This window comes from Centropristis striata, chromosome 24 (genome assembly GCF_030273125.1).
Source record: "Centropristis striata isolate RG_2023a ecotype Rhode Island chromosome 24, C.striata_1.0, whole genome shotgun sequence".
NCBI lineage: Eukaryota > Metazoa > Chordata > Actinopteri > Perciformes > Serranidae > Centropristis > Centropristis striata.
Genome location: NC_081540.1, coordinates 19048683 through 19072266, shown reverse-complemented (window position 1 = coordinate 19072266; position 23584 = coordinate 19048683). Strand labels below are relative to the sequence as shown.

The 23584-nt window shown below is 41.7% G+C and overlaps 2 protein-coding genes across 3 annotated transcripts; both read left to right on the top strand.

Annotated features, from left to right (window-relative positions):
* The first annotated feature begins 725 nt into the window (after nt 1–725).
* zc3h13 (zinc finger CCCH-type containing 13) lies at nt 726–18389 on the top strand. The gene is made up of 20 exons (XM_059328058.1): nt 726–880; nt 4185–4355; nt 4541–4644; nt 4738–4852; nt 5403–5514; nt 5638–5807; nt 6588–6736; nt 6855–7055; nt 7521–7688; nt 8791–9134; nt 9778–10260; nt 10371–10619; nt 10712–11213; nt 11428–11624; nt 11786–13021; nt 13123–13800; nt 13893–14036; nt 14352–14552; nt 14715–14878; nt 16974–18389. Exons 2-20 carry the CDS (start codon nt 4194–4196, stop codon nt 17172–17174), a joined length of 5580 nt encoding a protein of 1859 aa, XP_059184041.1. The 5' UTR covers nt 726–880; nt 4185–4193; the 3' UTR covers nt 17175–18389.
* Nucleotides 18390–19459: 1070 nt separating this feature from the next.
* Nucleotides 19460–22358, top strand: rpl31 (ribosomal protein L31). Of its 2 annotated transcripts, none has more exons than XM_059327980.1 (5): nt 19460–19577; nt 20081–20184; nt 20963–21088; nt 22096–22208; nt 22295–22358. In XM_059327980.1, exons 2-5 carry the CDS (start codon nt 20081–20083, stop codon nt 22324–22326), a joined length of 375 nt encoding a protein of 124 aa, XP_059183963.1. In that variant the 5' UTR covers nt 19460–19577; the 3' UTR covers nt 22327–22358. The 2 variants fall into 2 exon arrangements, with proteins under 2 accessions (XP_059183963.1, XP_059183964.1); XM_059327981.1 differs by lacking the exon at nt 19460–19577 and adding an exon at nt 19689–19845.
* The last annotated feature ends 1226 nt before the right edge of the window (nt 22359–23584 follow it).

The following is a 23584-nucleotide window of genomic DNA, read 5'->3' as shown; positions in this document are numbered from 1 at the left end:
CATATACACACAAAACTGTCCACGTCAGAGGTTAATATACAGCACAAAGTAAAATTGAAGCTAAACAAATCTAGGTAAATGTAATAAAAATTCCGAATTATGTATAATAAATCCATGAGAAATTTGTCAAACATACAATTTCTAAGTAATGTATCATTGATCTGAATTTATCAAACACATTGTTAATTTTTTATAGAATTTTTAATTGTAAGGCCCTAAATTGTGGTGCCATATGCAGATTTTAAAAAATCCATCTCTTCCATAAATTTGCATTCTATTTATGTTGACCCTTGGCATGTCTTTAATTGTGTGTGTATATATATATATATATATATATATATATATATATATATATATATATACATACATACATACATACATACACACACACACACACACATATATATATATATATATATATATATATATATATATATATATATATATATATATATATATGTATGTATATATATATATGTATGTCTTATACATGTCTTTAGTTGTATATATATTCTTAATATGTTTCAAATAAATTAATACATTTTTTAAAAACTCCCGAAATGACAATTACAAGGTCACACTAATTATTCATACCAGTTCAAGAGTTTAAAAAATGCTGCAAGAGTCATAATGTGATGATATGATAATGTGTGAAAGCGCGAAGAAGAGATCCGGCGGCGGTAATGCGACACCCCGGACTACGAACTGCCTCCACACACCACAGAAGAAGAGCAGGGCCTATGATGCGCACCCTCCTTCAACATGAAGGCACTCAGGGCAGTTTCTGCCTTTGATTTTAAAGAATAAGCCTTGTTATTTCTACAAGTGCTGAATCCATTACCTGGACTAAAGTAGATGCGACACCGAAACAATATATTGGGTGAGACTTCTTCTTCTTCTTCTTTTTAATGAATCTCTTTAACAGACTCGCTAATGAAGGAGCTGCGAGGCCCCGCTAACACAAAACACAAACACAAAAAAGCTCTTTGGTTAACTAACTAGCTTTAGCCTCCGTTTGCCCCTGTTTGTTTTATTCTAGCATGAGCAACAAAATCAATTAAACATTCATTAGTAACCGGCTCAATCACATATACAAGAACGTAAACCCGCAGCACTAAAGCCGTGTAGCTATGCTAGCTAGGAACTTCAGCTAACACTAAGCGAGCATGCAGAACTGCTCGCTAGAAGTAAGCAATGACCAGGCCGAGCTATTTGCATGTGTTTATGTTTTGGATATATCTCCTAGCTAGGACTACAGATGACAGCAATATCTCAGGAAAGTTGTTTTGTTAAAAATATTTTGTCAATCGCACTTTGGGGTGATAAAATCTGCAGCCCTGCACCCGGAATGAATGAGTTCAGAGCAGCAGTGGCAGTGACGTCACACAGCCAACACATTCCGGTGGACTAAAGTTATATAAAAAATGTTACATTCATAAATAAGTTCTAGATCGTTATTTTTTAAACCTAAGCACTACCTCAGCAGTAAATGTGGCCCGCTGATACACACTGTCTTACAGGTTACTCCATTAATCTTTTTTTTTTATTTTTTTATTTAACCTTTATTTAACCAGGTCGGTCCCACTGAGACACAAAGACCTCTTTTTCAGGGGAAGCCTGGCCAAGACAGCAGCAGGGTTAAAAGTTACAACAATAAGACAGACAGTGCATCATGACAAGAACAGACAATAAAACATGGACGTACAGTAAAATACAAGCAAGCCAGACAACACAGTAAGATAGGCATGGACAGCACAAGATCATGACATCATAAAAAACAAGTGCAAAGGCGATACGAGTCTGCTTCCAGATCTCTCAAGAGTTTTTTAAAGGATGTGAGCGTAATAAGGTCCTGCAGATTGAAACTGCTCTGGAGCAGATTCCAGGATGAGGGAGCCCGATACATAAAAGCCTGTTTACCGAGTACAGTGCGGACTTTGGGAACAGTCAACCGGTATGTATCATTGGAACGAAGACTGTAGGTGCTGTGGGTCCTGTTAATGTAGTCACACAGGTATGTGGGGAGTAAACCTAGAATGGCCTTATAAATGAAACAATGCCAGTGAGTTAACCTGCGAGCGGCTAAGTTAACTTAAGTTAATTTAAGATTAAGTTAATTATTCTGTTAACTAATTTTATATAAGTACTTTTTTAAACATTCTGCTTAAGTCTTAGTGTGTCAATAATAATAAGAACTAGAAAATTCCTAAAGAAATTTTGATTGTGTGCTTGCCTCTGGACCGTGACTCTCGTGGCTTATCAAAAGGGGCACGGATTAAACAGGGACTTTCTGCTGAGTGCACTAACACCTCGTACAAGTCTCTAGGACAAACGGTTCACTAGTTAGTAAAATGGGCGTGGCTTATCAAAAGGGGCGGGGTTATCAATCACCAGTTAAACAGGGACTCTATGCTGAGTAATCTGACATTTTATACAAGTTTCTAGGAGAAACGGTTCATTAGTTAGTAAAAGGGGGCGTGGCTAATAAAAAGGGCGGGAATTTATGAATTATTGTTATGTAGAACTGAAAAGTGATGAACCATCATCATGCATGACAAGTTTGAGGCAGATTGGACAATGTATGGTCAAGTTATAAGGTCTCGTGTTTTATGAAGAAAGCCATGTCTGTTTACTTAGAGTAAACTGACAGTTATCAGTTAGAATGTCTGTGTTGGAGGAGGGGGGGGCTTTGGTAGCTAAGCAACCACGTGGCCAGGTGGAGTCGACCAATCAGAGCAGAGCAATCAACTGAAATTAACTGACGATGGAGACAGTTCCATCAAAGTGAGCAGACAGAGGTCGACAAACTTGAAATTCTGGCCTCGAACAGAAAGCATTTTCGGCAAAACCATAATACCTATCATTGATCCGACTTCACTTTGAGCGTCCTGAGTTCTTCCTGAACATCTCCATATGTTTTTTTTTAAGAAAAATGAAAAAATAGCTTTGTTAGAGCGATTTTAAAAAACTGTTAAATTTTTTTTTTGAGAAATCTTCCTTCATTTTTAATATGGGAGCCGATGCGGCAGTTGGTGCATTTTGTTTGAGCATCTGTGCGTCCTGCGCCCAAACTATAACTCTGACAGCTTTACCAGAGGATTGTGAGTGAGAGGACAAATTTTCCTACGTTTCTATGTATAAATTATTTCTGTAGAGTGAAATTTGCGGCCTGGAGCGCAGTTTTCAAATTTATTTTTTGACAATTCTTTCTCTCCCTCTACACTCTGTTTGATGACTTCCCCACTCTAGACTCTCCATAGGGTTACATTGGGGGCATTTTTTGACGTGTTTTTGCCCAATAATTTGAAAACCGTTTGTCGAAACCCTTATAAAAGTCATAGCACACTTGTCATGGGCGAGCCCGTCGGTTTGATACCTTTTTTGTGTATGTGCGGCCAAAACTCTGGGAGGAGTAGTCGACCGAAAAAATGACGGAAGAAACGGAAGAATAATAAAAAGACATAAGCCCGGTGAATAGTAGTTAGTGTGCTTTTGCAAGCAAGCACACAAAATAACTGTATTTGTAAAGCACCTTTCATGCATAAAATGCAGCTCAAAGAGGTTCACAGTATGGCATTAAAATCAAGTCGAGTTAACGTGAAGTGCTTTACCGTATCATTAAAAATAAAAAAGAAGAAGCAAAAAAAACAACAACAAATGATGATAATAAAATAATAATTATTATAAAAATTAAAGACCACACCAAAAAAATAAAATACAGTAAATAATAACGCCGATATATTAACATATAATGCTCTATTAAAAGCCAGACTTAAACAGTAAAAGACAATAAATAACGAAATAAATAGATAAAATGTAATAATAAAATCACAAGCTTAAAACAGAATAATACAATAAAATATACAAAGACTAAAAGGAGAAAAAGATAAAAATGAATTTAGCTGAATGCTTGCCTAAATAAGTCTTCAATTTATTTTATTTTTTAAACAGCCTGCATATCTTATGTAGCTGGGCAGGATGAAGCTTAAATAAGTTTCTCCACTTGTTTTTTGGACTACGTTAGGAACAATTAAAAAGCCTGCATAAGAAGACCTGAGATCTCTTTAATATTAACTTTAAAATTAAGAAAATATGAGTTCTGCAAAGATTTGAACTAGCTGGAGTTTTTCTGCAGATGATTACTCGATGACATTTTTACTAAGCGTTGTTTGTCCTATTTCCAGTCCTGCAGAATGTCCAAGATCAGGCGGAAGGTAACAGTGGAGAATTCAAAAACCATATCTGATAGCAGCAGCACCACCACCACCAGCAGCACCAGCAACCCCGCCGCCCCCTCCCGCCGGCCCAGTGTGTTTGAGAGACTCGGCCCCAGCACTGGGAGTAATGCTGCTGATGTATGTATCAACCTGTGCTCCTGATCTTATAATGGATTAATCAAGAACATCCATTTCAGATTAATCAACAATGAGAATGAGGGTTATTTTCAGCCCTGATCCTAAAATTCCTACTGTGCTGTTTGTCTCATTTTAGTGGATGTTGCTTTATCTGATCAGGCTCCTTTTTTCTTTTTATCTTTCAGAGTCACTGTAGAAATTGGCTGAAGACCGGTAATTGCAGTTACGGCAACACTTGTCGCTACACACATGGAACTCAGCCGAGAGGCAAAGGATTTAGCTTTAGTCGGTAAGATGGCTTGTTAGGTTTACCGTTTTTTGGACTCATGATTCGACATCAAAACGAATAACTTATTATCAAATGTGTGTATGTCTTTTTCAGGTCAGCCGAGAGACCCACAGGTGATCTGCGGGAGAGGATGAAGAATAAAAGACAGGATGTTGACCCAGAAAACTTGAAGCGAGATCCAGACGAGCCCACATCCCCCACAGCGAGAGTGAGTTTCCTGCTACTTCTGTCTTTACTATTTCAAGTAATGATTTATTAAATAATCTATAAAATCTGCTGTAAAAAGACTCTGGTACCACCCCTCACCCTGAATCTGAGGTGTGATTTGGGGTCATTAGGGCCGGGCGATTAATCAGATGTTATTTTCAATGACTAGTTTGGCTTCCAATCGTTACCAAGAAATCAAGATAAAACATTTAATTTTGTCTCGTGTTATAAATCAAGCGCACCTCCTGTGTTACTTACAGGAATATGTTGCATTTAGTTTGGTTGTGGCAGTTCACTACAACACATTTAGTCTATTTTTTTTATTTGTTTTGTATATATTAAATATATGTTTAGTTAATAAAAAAAATATTTGAATGCATATATATTTGCATGTCATTTATTGTATTTAAAAAACCCCAACTTTATTTCTTTTTTAAATTGACTTACGCTTGCAACAGATATAGCCTGCATGGAATTAGCACAGGAAGTGACATATTAGCGTGTGAGACTAACCTGTGTGTGTGTGTGTGTGTGTGTGTGTCCATGTACAGAAGAGAGACTCCTCCAGAGGCCGACACAGGGAAAAGGAGGATATAAAGATCACAAAGGAGCGCACCCCAGCCAGCGAAGAAGAGCCCACAGAGTGGGAAACCAATCGTGAAGGTTAGCTTGATTTGTGACCTGATGATTTGTTTGATTTTCTGTTTATAAAATAAACTAAATCACACTAATATGGAGTTTGACACAACCGATTCTAAGATTTAGACTTTTTTGTTTGATTCTAAGATTCTGACATCGGCGACTACGACTACGAGTTATCCCTAGAGATGAAGCGCCAGAAGATTCAACGCGAGCTAATGATATTAGAGCAGGAGAACTTGGACAAGAGGGAAGAGATTGTCATTAAGAAAGAGGAGACCCCGACCAAAACAAGAGCCGCCGCTGCCCTGCCCAAGGTAAGTCACTTTTTACATTTTTTTGCAAGGAGTTATTTTTTTTATTTTTTTAGTGTTTTTGGCAGCTCATTACTCTCCCTGAAGTAGTTGTGTATAGCAGCTATTCTCAACCTTGGGGTCCCGACCCCAATTGGGGTCGCGAGATGATTTCTGGGGGTCGTCAAATCATTTTGGAAGTCAGCTCTGTCTCCACTGTGTTAAAGTGTTCATGTGTTATTGTCTTTTTGGTCATTTAATGTCTCATTTAATGTGTTTTTTTCAGTAATTCTGTGTCATTTTCTGGTCATTTTTTGTCTTTTTCTGGTCATTTTGTCTTTTTTTGCCCATTTTGTGTGGTTTTTTTTGTTGTAATTTTGTCTTTTTTTGGTCATTTTGTGGTCAATGTGTGTCTTTTTGGTTATTTTGTGTCTTTTTCTGTTCATTTTTTGTCATTTTGTGGTCAATTTGAGTCCTTTTTTGCTTAATTTTGTGTCTTTTCTGACAAATCCCAAATTAGCAAGTTATTACTTTACAAGGAGTCTTTGGCTTGAAGCTGACTGTTACAAAAAATATATAAATGCACAGACAGAGAGATGATTTAGTTGTTGTCTGCTTCATTATTTGTCCAAAATACGTCGTATCAACTGAGTTTGTCTGATCTGAACTGTGACTGTTCAGTGAGCGGGGGTCGCCAACAACATGCATGTTAAATTTGGGGTCGTGACTCAAAACGGTTGAGAACTACTGGTGTATAGGACTCTAGTTTGAATCTTTACCTGATCTGTCATGTCCGTCCTTCAGGCGTCCCCAGAGCCGCTGAGCATAAAAGATTCACCGCCATCAAGGAAGTCCAGCAGATCCCCAAAACACAAAAGTGGAACAAAAGGCCAAGGCTCTGGGAAGAAAGAGAAGAAGGCCTCAGTGTCCTCACCTGTTTCAGAATCTACCAGGTAGGTTTATGTTCAGTCACCAGGATGTCTCATAAACTACTCAAGAGCATTCACTTCTCTCGTTGATATTTGAGAAAGATATGATCGACATTTTCAGTCCTCCTCTGTTTCTTCGCAGGCCTTCAAAAGGGAGCCACAGCAAGAAGAAAGGACCCCGTACCCCCAGTCCTCCTCCCCCGGTCCCTCTGGACATTCCTGTGATGGGGAAGAAACACAAAGGCAAGCACAAAAACAAAGAGAAGTCTGAGGAGAAGCAGAAGGAAGCGAAAGACCGAGGAAGAGATACAGAAAAACACAAGGAGAAGAAGGAAAAACGCAGGTAAAGTGTTCTTAGTGGAGTCCTTTGTGGTCATTTAGATAGATAGATAGATAGATAGATAGATATACTTTACTTATCCCAAGCTGGGAAATTACAGTGTAGCAGCAGCATTACACACATAGACAATGACAATTAAATAAAAAGAACAACCTAGGCATACTTCAAGCAATAAAATATAAAAATACAATAAAATATAAAGTGTCTAAAGAATGAGTATGTATTAAGGAGTAGAATAGAATTCCAGTGCAGAATAAATATGAATATACAGTATAAAAATGTTGGTGCTATGAAACAAATAAGGTGCAATGAACAGTGTGCATAAAAAACACATAAAGTGCATAGACAGTATGTAATGAACCAGACTATTATTTGTTATTGTACAGTGTGATGACATGTGGCAGGAAAGATTTTTTGTATCTGTTTAGGCAAGAAATCCTTTTCTGAACATACCTGTGTTATTCATAGGGATCGATCAGACAGTTCCCACAAGGCCAAGCGGTCAGTGACCTCAGAGGAGCGCTCTGGAAGTGTGTCATCGCCCTCTCGGTGCCCTTCACCCCCGGCCAGGAAGAAGTCCACCTCTCCTAAAGCCTCGTCCCATAAGACCCCCGCCCTGGCCTCGCCTCCTCGCAGGTCAGCACACAAACATGTCTCAGATCATAAAGTGTAGTTCACGTTTCATATGATTCTGTTATTATCCTGGAATCTGTGTATATTACCAGTCTCTCTATATTTCTGTTTGGGCTAAATTTATGTTGTTGTGTGTGTGTTTTTTTTTTTTTTTTTTTTGGTCGTCTGTCTGTTTTCGCCGTGTGGCTTTGTACTGGTGTATCGTTGTTTTCATTTTTTGTTGTTGTGGTTATCCTTTATATTATTCTTTGTATGTTATTTGTGTGTACATTGTCTAATTTGTAAATATGTTCCTGAGTCTTTGTTGTCTAGAACAGTAGTTCTCAACCTTTTTGAGTCACGACCCCCAATTTAATATGCATGTTGTCCGCGACCCCCACTCACTGAACACAATCTCACACGCACAGTTCAGATCACCCAAAAAAGACACAAGATGACCAAAAAAGACACAAATTGACCACAAAATTATCAAAAAAGACACAAAATGACCAAAAAAGACACAAAATGACGAAAAAAAGACAAAAAATGACTACAAAATGATCAAAAAAGACACAAAATGACTACAAAATGACCAAAAAAGACACAAAATAACCAAAAAAGACACAAAATGACCAAAAAAAGACACAAAATGACTACAAATTGATCATAAAAGACACAAAATGACTACAAAATGATAAAAAAAGACACAAAATGACCAAAAAAAGACACAAATTAACCCAGAATGATCGAAAAAAGACACAAAATGACCAAATAACACACAAAATGACAAAAAAAGACATTAAGTGACCAAAAAGACTAAAACACATGAACACTTTAACACAGTGGAGACTGAGAGCTGACTTCCAAAATGATTTGGCGACCCCCAGAAATCATCTCGCGACCCCAATTGGGGTCCCGACCCCAAGGTTGAGAACTACTGGTCTAGAATTGTGTTTTAGTGTTTTGTTTTCATATTGTGGCTCCTAATAAGTAATCCACTGTTCCTTTCTTTGTTTCTTCGTTAATAAAAATAATTAAAAATAAAAAAATAAAATAAAATAAAATAAAAAATAAAGTGTAGTTCAGTCAGTAAGGGCCAGAAAATAACTATTATTTCCCTCTGCAGGTCTCCTTCTCCTCCACGCCACCAGCGCACCCCGACTCCTCCGCGCCACCACTCCCCCTCCTCCCACTCAGGTTCCTCTGCTCAGCGACACTCTTCATCTCCTCGTCGGCGCCGCTCTTCCTCTCCCTCGTACCACCGGAGCACGGCGGCCCCGACCTCCGCCTCCTCCCCTCCCAGCTCCCGGCGCTCCCGATCACCGCCCGCCTCCCACGACGCCTCCTCGCCCCACCGCCGGTCCGACCGATCCAGCCCCAGCCAGCGCCACTCCAGGGGCCGCGAGCGGAGCCGCGGTGAAAGAGAGAGGAGTCCGCCCGCACAGGAGCGCAGACATGAACGCAGAGATGGTAAACTGATGTCCGAGTACTGTTTGTTTTAAATATATTCAAGTTAATTATTTTTCACACAGATCCTGCTCTTTACAGTTTTGCTCTTTAGAAGATTTTTATAACTACAGTATGGATTATCAGACTTATTTGTGGGTTTCATTTTTATTTAAAAGTTATTTTATTTTGTTGATATATTAGATTAGAAGCTTTTTCAGAAGGAAAACTGGGATATTTCTATCATTTTATGAATCAGAATGTACTGTCAAAAAACCATAAAAAGTCAATTTTTGTCATGTATTTAGGAACAAAATGTTCTATAAATCAGGGTATTAATGATAAATAGACAAAGCCCTCTGTAAATACCTTCAGTATATAAAACTGGGAAGTTTTGTGTGGAGCTGAATTCCAGATTTGTGGCTCAGAGAAAAAAATAATTTTGAGAAAACAGGCTCAGCCCAAAACCTTAAAATTGACCAGTGTTGAAAAAACAATGTTTTTGTCTGTAGTGTTTCACCTTAAGTGTTAATGCTGAGTAAAAGTTCTCAAAGTGAGGAATAAGAATTGATGAATATTATTATAAATTGAACCCAAAATGAAATGGCAACAACATTGATTTGAGTCCTCATCAGTTGTTGTGCTTTGTGTGTCTTTTCATAAACAGAAAGCCGCAGCAAGCGAGACAAGGACAGCCTTCGCGACGACCGGGACTACGACTCCGAACAGGTCTCATCACGGGACGCTCGCGAAGACCGGGAGGCCAGAGAGGCCCGAGAGCGCCGGGACGCCCGCGAGCGAGGAAGGGAACCCACCCGAGACTCCCGGGACCACCGGGACAACAGGGACGTCAAGGACTCCAGGGACAGCAGGACCGACACCCGATCCAGCCGAGAGTCGCTGGAGCGCCGCGAACGGGAACGAGAGAGGGAGCGGGAGAAGGAGAGGGACAGGGAGCGGGAGAAGGAGAGAGAGAGGGAGAGGACCGACGCCCACAGGAAGGAGGAGCCGCCTCAGGAGGACAGGAGTTATGGGAGAGGACACGGGCGCGAAGATGGAGGGAGAGGTGAAGGAAGGGCGGAGAACAGGACGGACAGAGCTGAGAGGAACGGACGAGGGAGAGGGCGAGCCAATGAAGCATCTGATAAAGGCAAGAACTGACATGACATTTTTACTTTTGGCAAGAAGAAAAATGCTTAAGTATTGTACCCTTACCTGCTGTCTCTTTCCACTTTGATGCTATATTTTATCTCCTTTTAGGCTCAAACAGAAACTCCCGTGGTTCCCAACTAGAAAGCAGCTACGACAACTGGGAGTCCCGGAGCAGCACGGTGCGTGAGCGGAGCCCAGAGAGGAGCACAGACCGCAGCGCCACAGAAAGGAGCTCTGAAAGAGGTTCAGACCGAGATCGCTACGAGGGAGACAGGAGAGGAGAGCAGGCCCGGGACTCCTCATACGACCGGAGAGGAGGCCATGCAGAGCGGGATCGCAGAGACACCCGGGACAGAGGTGCTTTATTTTAAAGTCAAAAGCATGAGGAGTGTGTTTTATTAGTTCAGCTAAAAGAAATGTAAAACTTTCTCTGTCTACTGTCTCCTCAGATCAAAGAGCAGCGTCCCCAAATAGACACCAGGGGAGATCAGAGGACTCTGAGAGGGACGAGAGGAGGGACGAGCGCAGGACAGACCGAGCAGAAGACAGACGAGACGACAGGACCCGCGACCGTGAGCGAGAGAGAGACAGGGAGAGGGACAGGGAGCGGGAGAGAGAGAGGGAGAAAGAGAAGGACAGGGAGCGAGAGAGGGAGAGGGAAAAGGAGCGAGAAAAGGAGGCGGAGAGGGAGCGGGCCAGGGAGAGGGAGCGGGAACGAGAGCGCGAGAGAGAGCGGGAGAGGGAGAGGGAACGGGAGAGAGAGAGGGAGGAACGGGAGAGAGAGAGGGAGAGGAAGGAGCGAGAGAGGGAGAGAGAGAGGGAGCAGCGGGAGCGGGAGAGGCAGCGGGAGTGGGAGGAGCGAGAGAGGGGGAGAGAGGAAAGGAGGGAGAGGAGAGATGACAGCAGGGACGACCGATCGGTGAGAAACACCCGGGACGACCGCAAGACAAGGTGTGTATCGACCAACTGATTAATATCACACATTGTTTCTGTCTGTTTTTAACCACAGTACATAACATTACCGTTTTACTGGGCTTTACTCACAGAAAAAGAGAGAAGAGAAGGCATTTTATCTATTGAAACACAGTGAAAAAGTTATCCAAATAGCCGTCAGTGTGCTATTAATACATTTCTTTGCAATCATTTCTCTCTTCTCTTCCTCTAGCCGTAAGAGGCCCCGGGTAGAGAGCAGCCCGAGCCCCCGGGCCTCGCCAAAGCGTGCAACTCGGGACTTCAGCCCTGCAGACAGCGACGGCTACAACAGTGTGGAAGAGAAAAGTGAGCGTCCGATTGGCCGAGGGCAGGCCAAGCTCCACCCACAGCCCCTCCTCCCCAGCCCCGTGTGTCCACCTCCATTGGATAGTAGGGAAAATCTTTTTGCAAGGACACACTCCTGTTTATTGGGGAATGCACCTTTTGTTGACTGAAAATACACTTTTTGTTAAATGCAAATGCACCGTCGATCATGTTCCTCCAACTTGTCAACTTTGCTTAAATGTGCTGATTTGACTGTTCATGTGCAGGTGCAGACAAAAATCGATTGCTGAGCCAGGTGGTGCGGCCCCAGGAGCCCTTGTTGCGTTCTCCACCACGGGCCCCGCCGTCTGATGAGAAGCCCAGCCACTGGAAGGAAGAGGAGCGCCGAGGAGCCGTGGACAAAAGAGAAGCACGCAGCCGCCACGATGACCTGGAGCCTCGTGTGGAGCGAAGCAGAGCGGAGGCCAGACGAGGAGAGCACCTCGCAGACGCCCCGTCTGACTCCCGGAGCAGAGGCCGAGACCAGCGAGAGGCCACGCCGCCGCCGCCGCCTCCTCCTCCTCCGGCCCTCGCCACCAGCAGCGAAGACAGAGCTGGCTCGCAGTCCCACGAGGAGGGCAAGAAGAAGACCAAGTCGCAGAGGAAGGGCGTGAAGAAGGGTCGCAAGGAAGAAGACGTCGGCAGTGGCAACAACCTGGCCGGAGCAGGAGATCGTTTCAACCCCGAGCCCCCAATCAGCGCTCCGACAGACGCTCCTCCACCCATACACTCGCCTAGGAAAGGAGCCAAGAAAAAGGCGCTTGACAGAAAGAGAAAACGCTCACGAGAAGGAGAATCCGATGTGTCTGATGAGGATTCTTCTGCCCCTCAGCCAAACACCAAAAGGAAGAGGGGTCCCCGGACGCCACCGCCCTCAATGAGACCTGATCACCGCAGCACTGGGAGCAACAGAGAGCCGTCTCCTCTGTCCAAAATGGACAATTTCAGTGACTGGTCAGACGAGGAGGTGACAGACCGAGGAGTACCACTTGAAACACAAGCTCCAGTGGTTCCTGTTGAGCCTCTGAAGAGAGGCGGTGGGCCCAGAATGGGCAGAGACAGAGAGCGGTGCAACCCTCCCCCCATCGCCCCCCTGCTCCCCCAGGACACGCCCATGCTGCTGCCCACTCTGACCCCGCAGCCCCTCATGTCCCAGCCGCTGCTCCGCAAACTCCCCCCGGAGCAGACGCGCAGCAGCAGCATGGGCAGCAACCAGAGCCGCACCTCATCCAGGCGCCTGCGCTCGCCTTCCAACGACTCAGCCCACCGAGACGACCCGCAAGGTCAGCGACCGCGCCGGGGCCGGCTGCAGGGCGCCAACTCTCGGGACCGAGAGAGAGAAAGAGAACGAGAAAGGGAGCGGGAGAGAGAGAGGCCGGTGGTGAGTGACCCTCCAGGGGCCGAGAGGAAGTCTCGGATCGACCAGCTGAGGAGGGGAGAGCCCAGCCGCAGCACCTCTTCAGGTAGATAAATGCATACGTTGCTGAATTTTTTTACATGAAACTATCATAATCATGCTGAATTAAAACACCAGTATCTGACTGATGCGTCTACTCTCTTACAGACCGGCAGGATTCCCGCAGCCACAGCTCCAGGCGCAGCTCTCCTGACTCCGAGAGGCAGGCCAGGTCCAGGTCCCGCGCAGGCTCCTATGACAGCAGAGAGCGGGAGAGAGAGAGGGAGCCGTTTGAGCGGGAACGAGATCGAAAGGAGCTCCTGCCTCAGCCGCCGCCGCAGCAGCAGCAGCAGCCCCGGCTCCTCCAGCAGCCGCTACAACAACAGAGAGACTGGGAGCCCGAACCCAGGGACTGGCCCGGCAGGGGACGGGAGCCGCTGCTGATGCGTCCCGGCCGGGAACCTCTCCTCAGGGAGCGGGATATCCGAGACAGGGAACGCCTCCTTCCTGAAGGACTCATCCAGCAGCACGAACGGGAGCGGGAAAGAGAGCGCGAGAGGGAGCGGGAGAGAGACGGGAGAGGCGACAGAGCCGGCGATCGAGAGAGGGAGAGGATGATGATTATGGACCTGCCGCCTCACGTGGACCCCAGGGCCCCGGGACGAGGAGAGCTGAGGGGGGACATGAGAGGAGACCTGCGAGGGGAGATGATGAGACAGGAGAGGGGCGACTACGAGCCTCTGCTGCCAAGAGAAGCCTTCAGCCCTCCGGAGCCGGAGAAACCCAGCAACAGTCACCACCTGGTGGGAGAGCAGCGGGAGCTGGAGAAGACGGACAGCATCGACGGTCAGCACATTAAAACATGCTGGTTTTTATGCCGCTTTCACTTCAAATTTCCAACATGTTTTTAAAGAGATCTTTGTGTGCTTTCTTCTCAGGAGACGACGATGGGAAAGAAGACGACGGCCAGTCGGTCGCATCAGTTGGAGAGGAGTACGAACCGATCAGTGATGACGAGCTGGATGAAATTCTAGCTGACAGCCAGAAAAAAGAGGATCAACAAGATGAGGAGAAAATTACAGGTATTAACTTTTTTATGGATAATGTCTATGTGGAAATACTTTAACCCATTGAGGCCTGAAAAACCGCTGGGCGATTTTAAAATAAGCCGAAATTTTTCTGGAAATTCTGGAAAAAATCTGGAAAAAAAAAGTGTCAATTCTTCTACTAAATAATAGATTTTTCAACCTCTGTAGCAGATAGAAATGAAATTCAAAAAGTATTTGAGAGCTTATACAAATACTACAAAACGACGTATCCGCTTTCCAGGCTTCAATGGGTTAATCAAAATCCCTCCTCAGACATTCCTTTTAACCCTCCTAACCATGCGTTGGCAGGTCCTCTGGATGTCATTGATGTGGATTGGTCGAGCCTGATGCCCAAACAGAAGCAGGAGCCGCGGGCAGCAGGGGCGGCGTTGCTCCGGTTCACCCCAGGGGCTGTGCTGCTCCGGGCGGGCATCTCCAAGCGACTTGCTGGGCCGGAGCTCCTGGAGCAAGTCAGAGAGGTGTGCAAGTCGGAGCTGGATGACCCTAAAGGTGAGAGATTTAACATCTTCAGCATCCAACATCACTACTACTACATTGTCTGGAAACTTTAAAGTATGTTTTCTTCGTTATGTAAAATTCTGTTGAGTTTGAGTGAGTTGGGTCTGTTTTTGTGTGATCCATCTCTCTAAACTGTCACCTCTCTCCTGCCAGATGCCGACAAGCTGTTTGAGCACGACCTGGGGGCTCTGAACATGGCGGCCCTGAACCGGCGGGTGGAGAGGGCGGGTTTACTGAGGAACCTCGGGCCCTGCTGCAAGGCCCTGTGTGCCCGCAGGGACTTCGCCATCCGTCGGCAGCTTTTAAAAAATGAAAAGGTAGATATCATCCAATCGCTGACGACGGGACAATTCATTTAAAGGGGTGGTTTCTATTTCTGAAGTTGGGTTGTATGAGGAACTTATTATTACTGTTTTACCAACAGTAAATAAAAGTTTGGAGAAGCAGGCAGGAGTACTGACACAGAAACTAAGTAATGTACTGCAGCAGCAACATATTTGAGCCTCCAAAACAAAAAAACAGTCCACTATATTTAGAATTTTCACTGCTGCTACTTTTATCACCAGGCAGTACTTTCCAACTAGAAACTGAAGCTCTATTCTCTCTTCAAAGCCACCAAACTACATTCACAAAAACAGAAATTTTTACCTCACTGGAGTTACTGGTCTACCTCTGGCTCCATAGGTTAGTTGTTTTTTATGTTATTGTGTGACTTTGGTGAATCGGAACTGGCCCTTTTAAAAAAAAAAAAAAAAAAGCAGTCACACAATACCACAAGCAAGCTAACCCATAGAGGTAAGACAGTAACTCCCATGTTCTGTTTGGTGAAATTAGTGTTTTTGTAAATTGAGCATGGTAGCTTTGTTGAGGGCATAGATGGACAGAACAGGTTCAGTTCCCTTTTGTAGAGAAAGGTAAAACACTTCAATTCAATTCAATTGGCTTTATTGGCATGACGTAACAATGTATATATTGCCAAAGCAAGCATCAGAAAAAAAGATAACAAGATAAGGAAAGCAATATTTACAATAAATTATTATAATTCTGTTATTCATTTTAAAAGAAAAGAAAAACTAATAACAATAAAAGAAAGCAATATTTACAGTCATTGAATTACAATCAACATATAATTTATACAATCTAACTGTCCCAGCAAAAAAAGAAGAAAAAAATAAATAAATAAATAAAAACAAAAAAAGCACCCTAAATATGCCATTAATTAACCCATTAAGGCCTAAAGCGCCTGGAAAAAAATGCCTGGAAAACCTCTGGGCGATTTTCAGATGACCCCCTAAAACCTGAAGTTTTTCTGGAAATTCAACACCTTCTAAATAATAGATTTTTCAGCCTCTGTAGCAGATAGAAATGAAATTCAAAAAGTATTTGAGAGCTTATAACTGTGGCTTTCATGAGAAGTTGAGTTTATTTGTCAAAACCTTCAATAAAGTTTTTTTAAAAATCAACAAACTCAGCAAATGTTACATTTGACTGAATAAAAAATCCTATGCATAATACTAATACATGCTCATTAGCAAGATGCTAACATGATATGACCACTGGAAGAAATAGACATAGTTCTCATTAGCCTACTGTAATAAAAAAATAATAATTATCATCATAATAATAATACTAATAAATAATAATAAAACATTTTATATATTGCACTTTTCAGGGTACTCAACGACACATAAAGTAATATAAGACATAAACAGTCATGATTTCTTATATCATCATCACAATCAATTAGCCTATTATTATTATTAATATTAATATATCATTAATAATATGATTATTATCTCCAGATGGCCACAAATCTGTCTGTTCTTCGGTGAAAATATGTCGTCTAAAAACATATTCCTCATCCATAAATGCCGGTCGATTGGTTCCGAGGGTTCAAAGTCCGGATCAGCAATTAAATCATCGGCGCTGTTTTCTCCGCTATAGTCGTCTTCCTCCATGATTTATAAGTTCTGGAAAAGTCCCATGTTGCATTGCGACTCTCCCACATGTATTCTGATCATGTTCTGATGCATTTCATTGGCCAGGGGACCGAAAATAGGTGGAAAAAAATACAAATACTACAAAATGACATATCCGCTGTCCCGGCCTTAATGGTAGAGTGACGCAACAGCGCTCCCGGCTTTAATGGTAGAAATGCGGTAATGCTTTCCCGGCGTCAATGGGTTAAAGCCGGTCCATTGCTTAGCTTCTGTGTCAGTGCTCTCCACGCTGGTGTTCTGACTGCCATCTACTGTAGGAAATTCACTGACTGTGGATAAATACCTCATAGAGCCACACTTCAATAAGTCCACTTTACTTTGTGTCAATCATGGCTGTATTCCTACTAGTTTCTCTGGATGTCTCAGACTTTAAAACGACATTGTTAAGGTGTGTTTAAATCTCCTCCTTCAGGGGCTAACCAAGCAGTACCCCACTACTCCCGTGGTAGACACCGAGCTGCTGCAGATGAGCATGCGCCTCTTCAGAAGGACCATGACCGGCCAGGCCTCGGCGCCGGAGAAACCTGACGGCGGGTCAGCAGCGGCAGCCGACGCCGCTCCAGCTGGTGGTAGTAAGCTCAGCACGGCACAGCCTGAGGTGTGTGTGTCCTGAGAGATGGGTTTAATGAGTCACATGAAAGTGAAACTGTTCTAACTCTCCCCGACTCTGTCCCGTTTATTTCATACGTAGCCTTTTTAGTCCTGAGAGGAAATAAAGGAAAAAATTGTGAATCTTACTCATGCTTTACATGTTTTGGATGCAAGTGCTGTGCCATAGACTACTGGACATTCTAGCCTATGGAGGTGTGTCATGAACCATATATGAGAAGCATAAAAACACACCTGAAATGACTTCATGTTTTTTTGTGCATTACATTGTTTTAGAGCAGCTTTTTAATTGTCAGTCTGTTTGTTTTCGTATATTGTGCATTGGTTACTACAACTGCGCATTAAAATGGTTAGATGTCGATTTTTGTAACTGGTCTTTTGCTTTGTATGAAGTGACTGTTCGGCCTTCAGATAATGTGACACTTCATGTTTTTTGTTTACATCATATAACAACATATCTGCAGAGCGTTACAGATCAACAACACTGAAACATCCTGCAGGGACTTGAATGAATAAGCACTGCCAAACTATTCCACCATTGAATGTCGTTTGTTATAACTGTTAGAGACATTATTGCTTTTTGCTTGATGTATTTGTTTTTGAATGGTTTGGCAATGTCTACCTGAAGTGAACTGAAGTATAGACTGCAGAGTACCAGATCTCCAACACTGCCATGTGGAAGTGCACCAGCCCACACCATCCTAAAAGGAACCAATAGGAAAAGACACTAGACTGCTTAGATTCTTTTTTTTTTTAATGACTGAAAGGATCAATAATTTGAACTTCACATCACATTTCTGTGTTTCAGTGGTTGACCATCCAGAGTCACAATAAAAAGACTTGTACAGGTGGATAAACTCCGGGATGTGTTAGTCTTAGTTCGACAGGTTGTGCATGCTGTGAGTGCTTGGACACAAATTCAACGGACAAAGCTGCTTCAGTGTTGCACTGACCAGCTTAAAGAACATAATAATGGAAATAGAGCCTGGGATTTGACATGACGCCTCCTCCCGGCCATGCAACTGTGACTTGAAATCTGAGTGACATTATAGACACGGGCTCTTTTAGTCTGACCACATCTTCGTGGTGTCGGAAAACACTTTTCCTATTACATATTTATTTTGTCTAAGGTTCAAGGTCGTTTTTTTGAGATGTGCAAGTAATATCTGGTTAACGCTGTATTTTTTTACTGTAAAATAAATGTAGAATGATATTTTTACATTGTAATGACATTTTGCCAAATAATGACAACTGCGGACTGGAAGGAGTTCATCTTATGGTGCTAGTTAATCAAGATTACCACTATGAGCTATGAGGACAGTCACGAGATGCAAACTGTTGCATTTTGAGGTAAGTGCTGACATGTAATTTAAACCACCTAGTTGTTTCTCCTAAACTTTGGCATTAAGTCTAATATAGGAGGAAAATATGCAATTTTATCATTTACACAGTAGTGTTAAAATGACAGCTTTTGGGCATTATTTTTACGATTTGATACCAGTGTTTACTGAATACCTTAGACTTAGAAGAGAAAAAAAGCTGGTTTGTCATAGCTGATTGCAAACCTCATAATCCCAACACAGAAAATAAAACGCAACAAAATAAAATGATTATGGTTGAAATGCCTCTTCTTATTTTTATGTGTCAAACTGATTAAATACTATTCATGCAGCATTTATTTCAGTGGTGGAATGTTGCATTTACTAAGTACAATTTTGAGATACCTGTACTTTAGTATTTCCTTTTTTATGTAACTTTAACTCCACTACATTTAGTTACTTTTCAGTTTGAGATTTAACCTGAGAAACATAAATTATTACACATTTTTACAAATGAAACCACATAACAGTATTTTATGTAGTTAAAATTAACCCTACATGGACAACAGTAAAATGCTGATTACATAAATGCACCAATAATTAAATTATATATTTGCAATAAATGTAACAATCTGAGTGGGTCCATTCTGCATTACGAATACTTTTACTTTTGATACTTAAAGGTTTTTTTTTATGCTGATACATTTGTACTTTTACTGAAGTAAGTTTTTCAATGCAGGACTTTTAATGGAGTAATTTCACAGTGTAGTATCAGTATTTTTACTTAAATGATCTGAATACTTATTCTAACACTGGTTCAAAAGCTTGTTATAATAGTCAGATAATGCAAAAACGTATAATCTTCTAAAAGGTAGAGTTATCTTTAAATGTTATAAAATATCCAGTTTCTTGGAAGTATATTTTATTATCAATTTATTTGATTGTACACACTGGCCACGTCTGACCTCGGTCGGAACCCTGTCTGTGTTGTTTTTGACGGACATAATATAAGACGGACCGGTTTCCTTTACCCAGATGCCTCTGCTTTTGGTCCGTCCTTCCGACTTCCGTCTCAACTACGAGCTGAAGTGAGTATTCTTTTCGGGATTTATGTTTCCACAATCTATCACCATCCTGCGCTATTTAACGCATATTTGACCCCGCACTTCGTCTAAATATACATTTAAGTGTTGTATTGTGCTTTATATGCGGGTTTTGATGAGGTTTGACGTGTTTAAAGACATTTAATAGCGGCGGCCGGTTCAGCATTGAATCGACCGGAGTGGCTTCGCTTTGGCTGGTTGTCTTGTGCCATTTTCTTTGAGTTAGTGTCATTGTTTCGTTCTTAAAGCACAGGTACTAGTTAAAGTTTCTATTCAAATAGTTTCTTACCGTTAAACAGCAGCTTGGCTTGCTTGTGTACTAGCATTAGAGCCGACTAGCTTCATGCTAACGTTAGTTTTGGTGCTAGGTTTAAGTCCGCAGAATAATACCTCGCTAATGTTAAGCTGCGGGTGCTCAGGCGTTGTTTAACGATACATTTTAACTCTAAACGCCATATGATCAAGCATGTGTGTTTGTTGTTTTCTAGATGGCCCCAACCAAGAAAGGAGAGAAAAAGAAGGGGCGATCAGCCATCAACGAGGTTGTGACCAGAGAATACACAATCAATGTCCACAAGCGCATCCATGGAGTGTAAGTTCTGCAGGGACACAGGAGGAAGTGGAAAAGTGTCATAAAGCTGTTTTATCTAAATAGTTCTGATGCATTGAATAGTCAAACGTCCAAACTTAAAAATTGCAGATACCAGAAAGTGTTTGCAACTTCGGAAAAGCAGTAACAACAACAACAAACAAAATGCATGTTTTTTATTATATTGAAGTGTTAAATAACAATAAGTTGTCTTAAAGTCTTGATAAATTCTTAATCTTAAATGCAGAAAAGACTCCCCTAACTAACTTGCCAGGCATAGCTCTTCATCAAGCAAAATATTCTTCTCCTATGCACCTGTCCATGAAGTACATATGCAAAGGAAAGTTTTAATTGTTCTGATATGCTTGATCTCATTCATTACGTTTTCAGTGTTAGGACTATGCTTGAATTTTAATATGCTCCTTGAAACATGCTTGGTTTGTCACCAGTCTGGTGCTTCAATTATACAATCACTAATGTTTAACAAAAATCTACTACTAATACTTCAAATTAAACAATCCTGTTGTATTAGTCTCCTAACAGCTACATAAATCCTATTTTAATCTCTATTCAGAATCAAAACATGCAATCCAAGTTTATATCAACAGCTTGAAAAATAAAGTGCCTGAATTAATAGATTGCTGTCGTTAAAATTTAAAATACAAAAAGTTGCACATTAGGAGTGTTTAAATTATTAATATATCAATTTGCATACTGGAGGTTTTGTGTGCACTGTTTTTGGAATTAATTCATTGTGATAATGGGTGTTGTCTTCCTGCAGGGGCTTCAAGAAGAGGGCTCCCCGCGCCATCAAGGAGATCCGCAAGTTCGCCATGAAGGAGATGGGAACTCCTGATGTACGCATTGACACTCGCCTCAACAAGGCCGTGTGGAGCAAGGGCGTCAGGTGAGACGATGCACTGGTAAACTTCCTGTCTGCACAAAAATGCAACGCCAACTTAGTCTCAGTGATGTTTTGATGAAGTCAGAACAGTCTGTGATGGACATGCTTATGTTTGATTAAACGTTGTGATGTGAGCTATCATAATATTGCAGTGTTGTCTTAGTATTAAAGACTGCATTACAGGGAAATGTAATTTTCTTGTGATCTCAAAGTCAATCCCACAAAATTTTGTCAATATTGACATTTAAGATTTTGACCAAAAATATCGTGATAAGCTTTCCTCCAAATTGCTCGGCCCTCAAAGTAAAAACTGCCTCCTAAGGATAAACCTATTCCCACTGCACACTGTCCTGCTGATCCTCGTTTGTGGTGCAGGGAAAGTGCATGGTTTGTTTAGGCTTTCTGTGAGCTGGCTTAAAATGGCAAAATGTGTTTGTCTGACAGTTACTTTAATTTCAGTCAATAGGATTTTTTAAATATTTGTACACCATGAAAGCTTTGTTTCTATGATCAGCACCAGTGACTGTCACCAGCTTGTAATGTTAAATGCATCACATTAAGCAGTGACGTGTGGTCTTTGATATATTATCCTCACATCTAACTCTGACAAATGTTAGAATTCACGTCCTGTAATACTGAATGTTTCCTAAATCTCACATTGATTATAGGACAGATATGTTTTATCTAAACAATCTTTTCTGGGGTAAAATCATTGTGAAAATGTTAAAATGCTCTGCCTCCTGCAATATTTAAGAGATGATTTAGAAAATGTCTTTCTAATTCCCTGATAAGTGATTGTAAATATTGAATATCATATTTTTAATTAATGTTAAACGTGATATTCAAAGTCTCCATCCTCACTCAGAAGTTCTCTGCATGTGAAAGGGGGTCTCCTTGCTGAGCGGGGCAACGTATTCAGTCTGTGCCACACAGCTGAGGTTATTTGATATATAAGAAAGTACAATGTACTTCTATATATCGTAACCATCATGGTGTGTGTGTATGTGCAGGAACGTGCCGTATAGGATGCGCGTACGGCTGTCCAGGAAGCGTAACGAGGATGAGGACTCTCCCAACAAACTGTACACCCTGGTCACATACGTTCCAGTCACCACATGCAAAGGTTAATACACTAACTGACTATCATTCACTGCCCTTAGCAACAGAAGACATCTTATTAATCCTTTCCTCCCTCTTTGTTTCCAACAGGTCTGCAGACAGTCAATGTTGATGAAAACTAAACTCTGCAAGTCGAATAAATAAAGTAAAAGGACCTCTTGTCTCATGTCTTTATTGGTGTTTCTGTGCTTAAAATGTCAAAGGTAATTAGAACTTTACCTCATCGCCTAAAGCAAGTAGTTTGTGATTTAATGCTTGTTTGAAGACTGCTCCTACATTCTCACTAAGAATTGTTTCAAGGATGCAGACAGTTTGTTCTTTTGTCCAACAAGAGGATATTATTTATATTTAAGTATGGCGTCCTGAACCGTGATGGTGGCACTGTGGACTGATATGGGGTCATTTGGTGTGTCACATATCTTTTTTTTTTTTTCTTTTTTCTAAATCCAAGAATCCATTTTAAAAATGTGCTGTGTATCAAGTCCGGTAAAGGTATCAGGATTTTTTTGTGCATCCCTGCTGGCCTATTATGTGTACACCATTTAAATATGCAGTAAACTGATTGCAAATGGTTTAAAAAAGGCATCATATTGATATATTAAATCTTTAAAGGCTGTTTTTTCCTTATGCTCTGAGCCATACATTTTTATTTACTGCTTTTATTCCTAACTATATTCTGAAGGTTTTTTACAGAGGGGTTAGGCTATTTATCATTCATAGTCTGATCTATACAATTTGTTAAACACATGACAAATTGATTTTCTGATTTATGAAATGATAAAAGAAAATATCTAAGCTTCCTTCTAATCTAATCTTCCTTCCCGGGCGAGTAAAGTGCTGCCCACTGCTCCTTGCATGGTGTGTTCACTTGTGTGTTTAAAAAAAAAAAAAAAAAAAAAAAAAGGATGGGTTAAATGCAGAGGTTGAATTTCCCCATTGTGGGATTAATAAAGTAATTAATATTAATCTAAAACACTACTATATATAATTTATTACTATTAACTGTAGGCTGGAGCCTATCCCAGCTGTCATTGGGCGAGAGGCGGGGTACACCCTGGACAGGACGCCAGACTATTGCAGGGCTGACACATAGAGATAGACAATCACACTGTCATTCACACCTACGGACAATTTAGAGTCACCAATTAAACCTAAGTGCATGTTTTTTGGACTGTGGGAGGAAGCTGGTGAGAACCCACGCTGACACGGGGAGAACATGCAAACTCCACACAGAAGATCCGCAGGCGGGAGGCGAACCCTCTAGCTGTGAGGCGAGAGCGCTAACCACTACACCACCGTGTAGCCCTACTATATATAATATATGTATCAAAATAAAATTTGCATTATCCAATGTTAAGGTTTATGTGCATATTTTCTTCT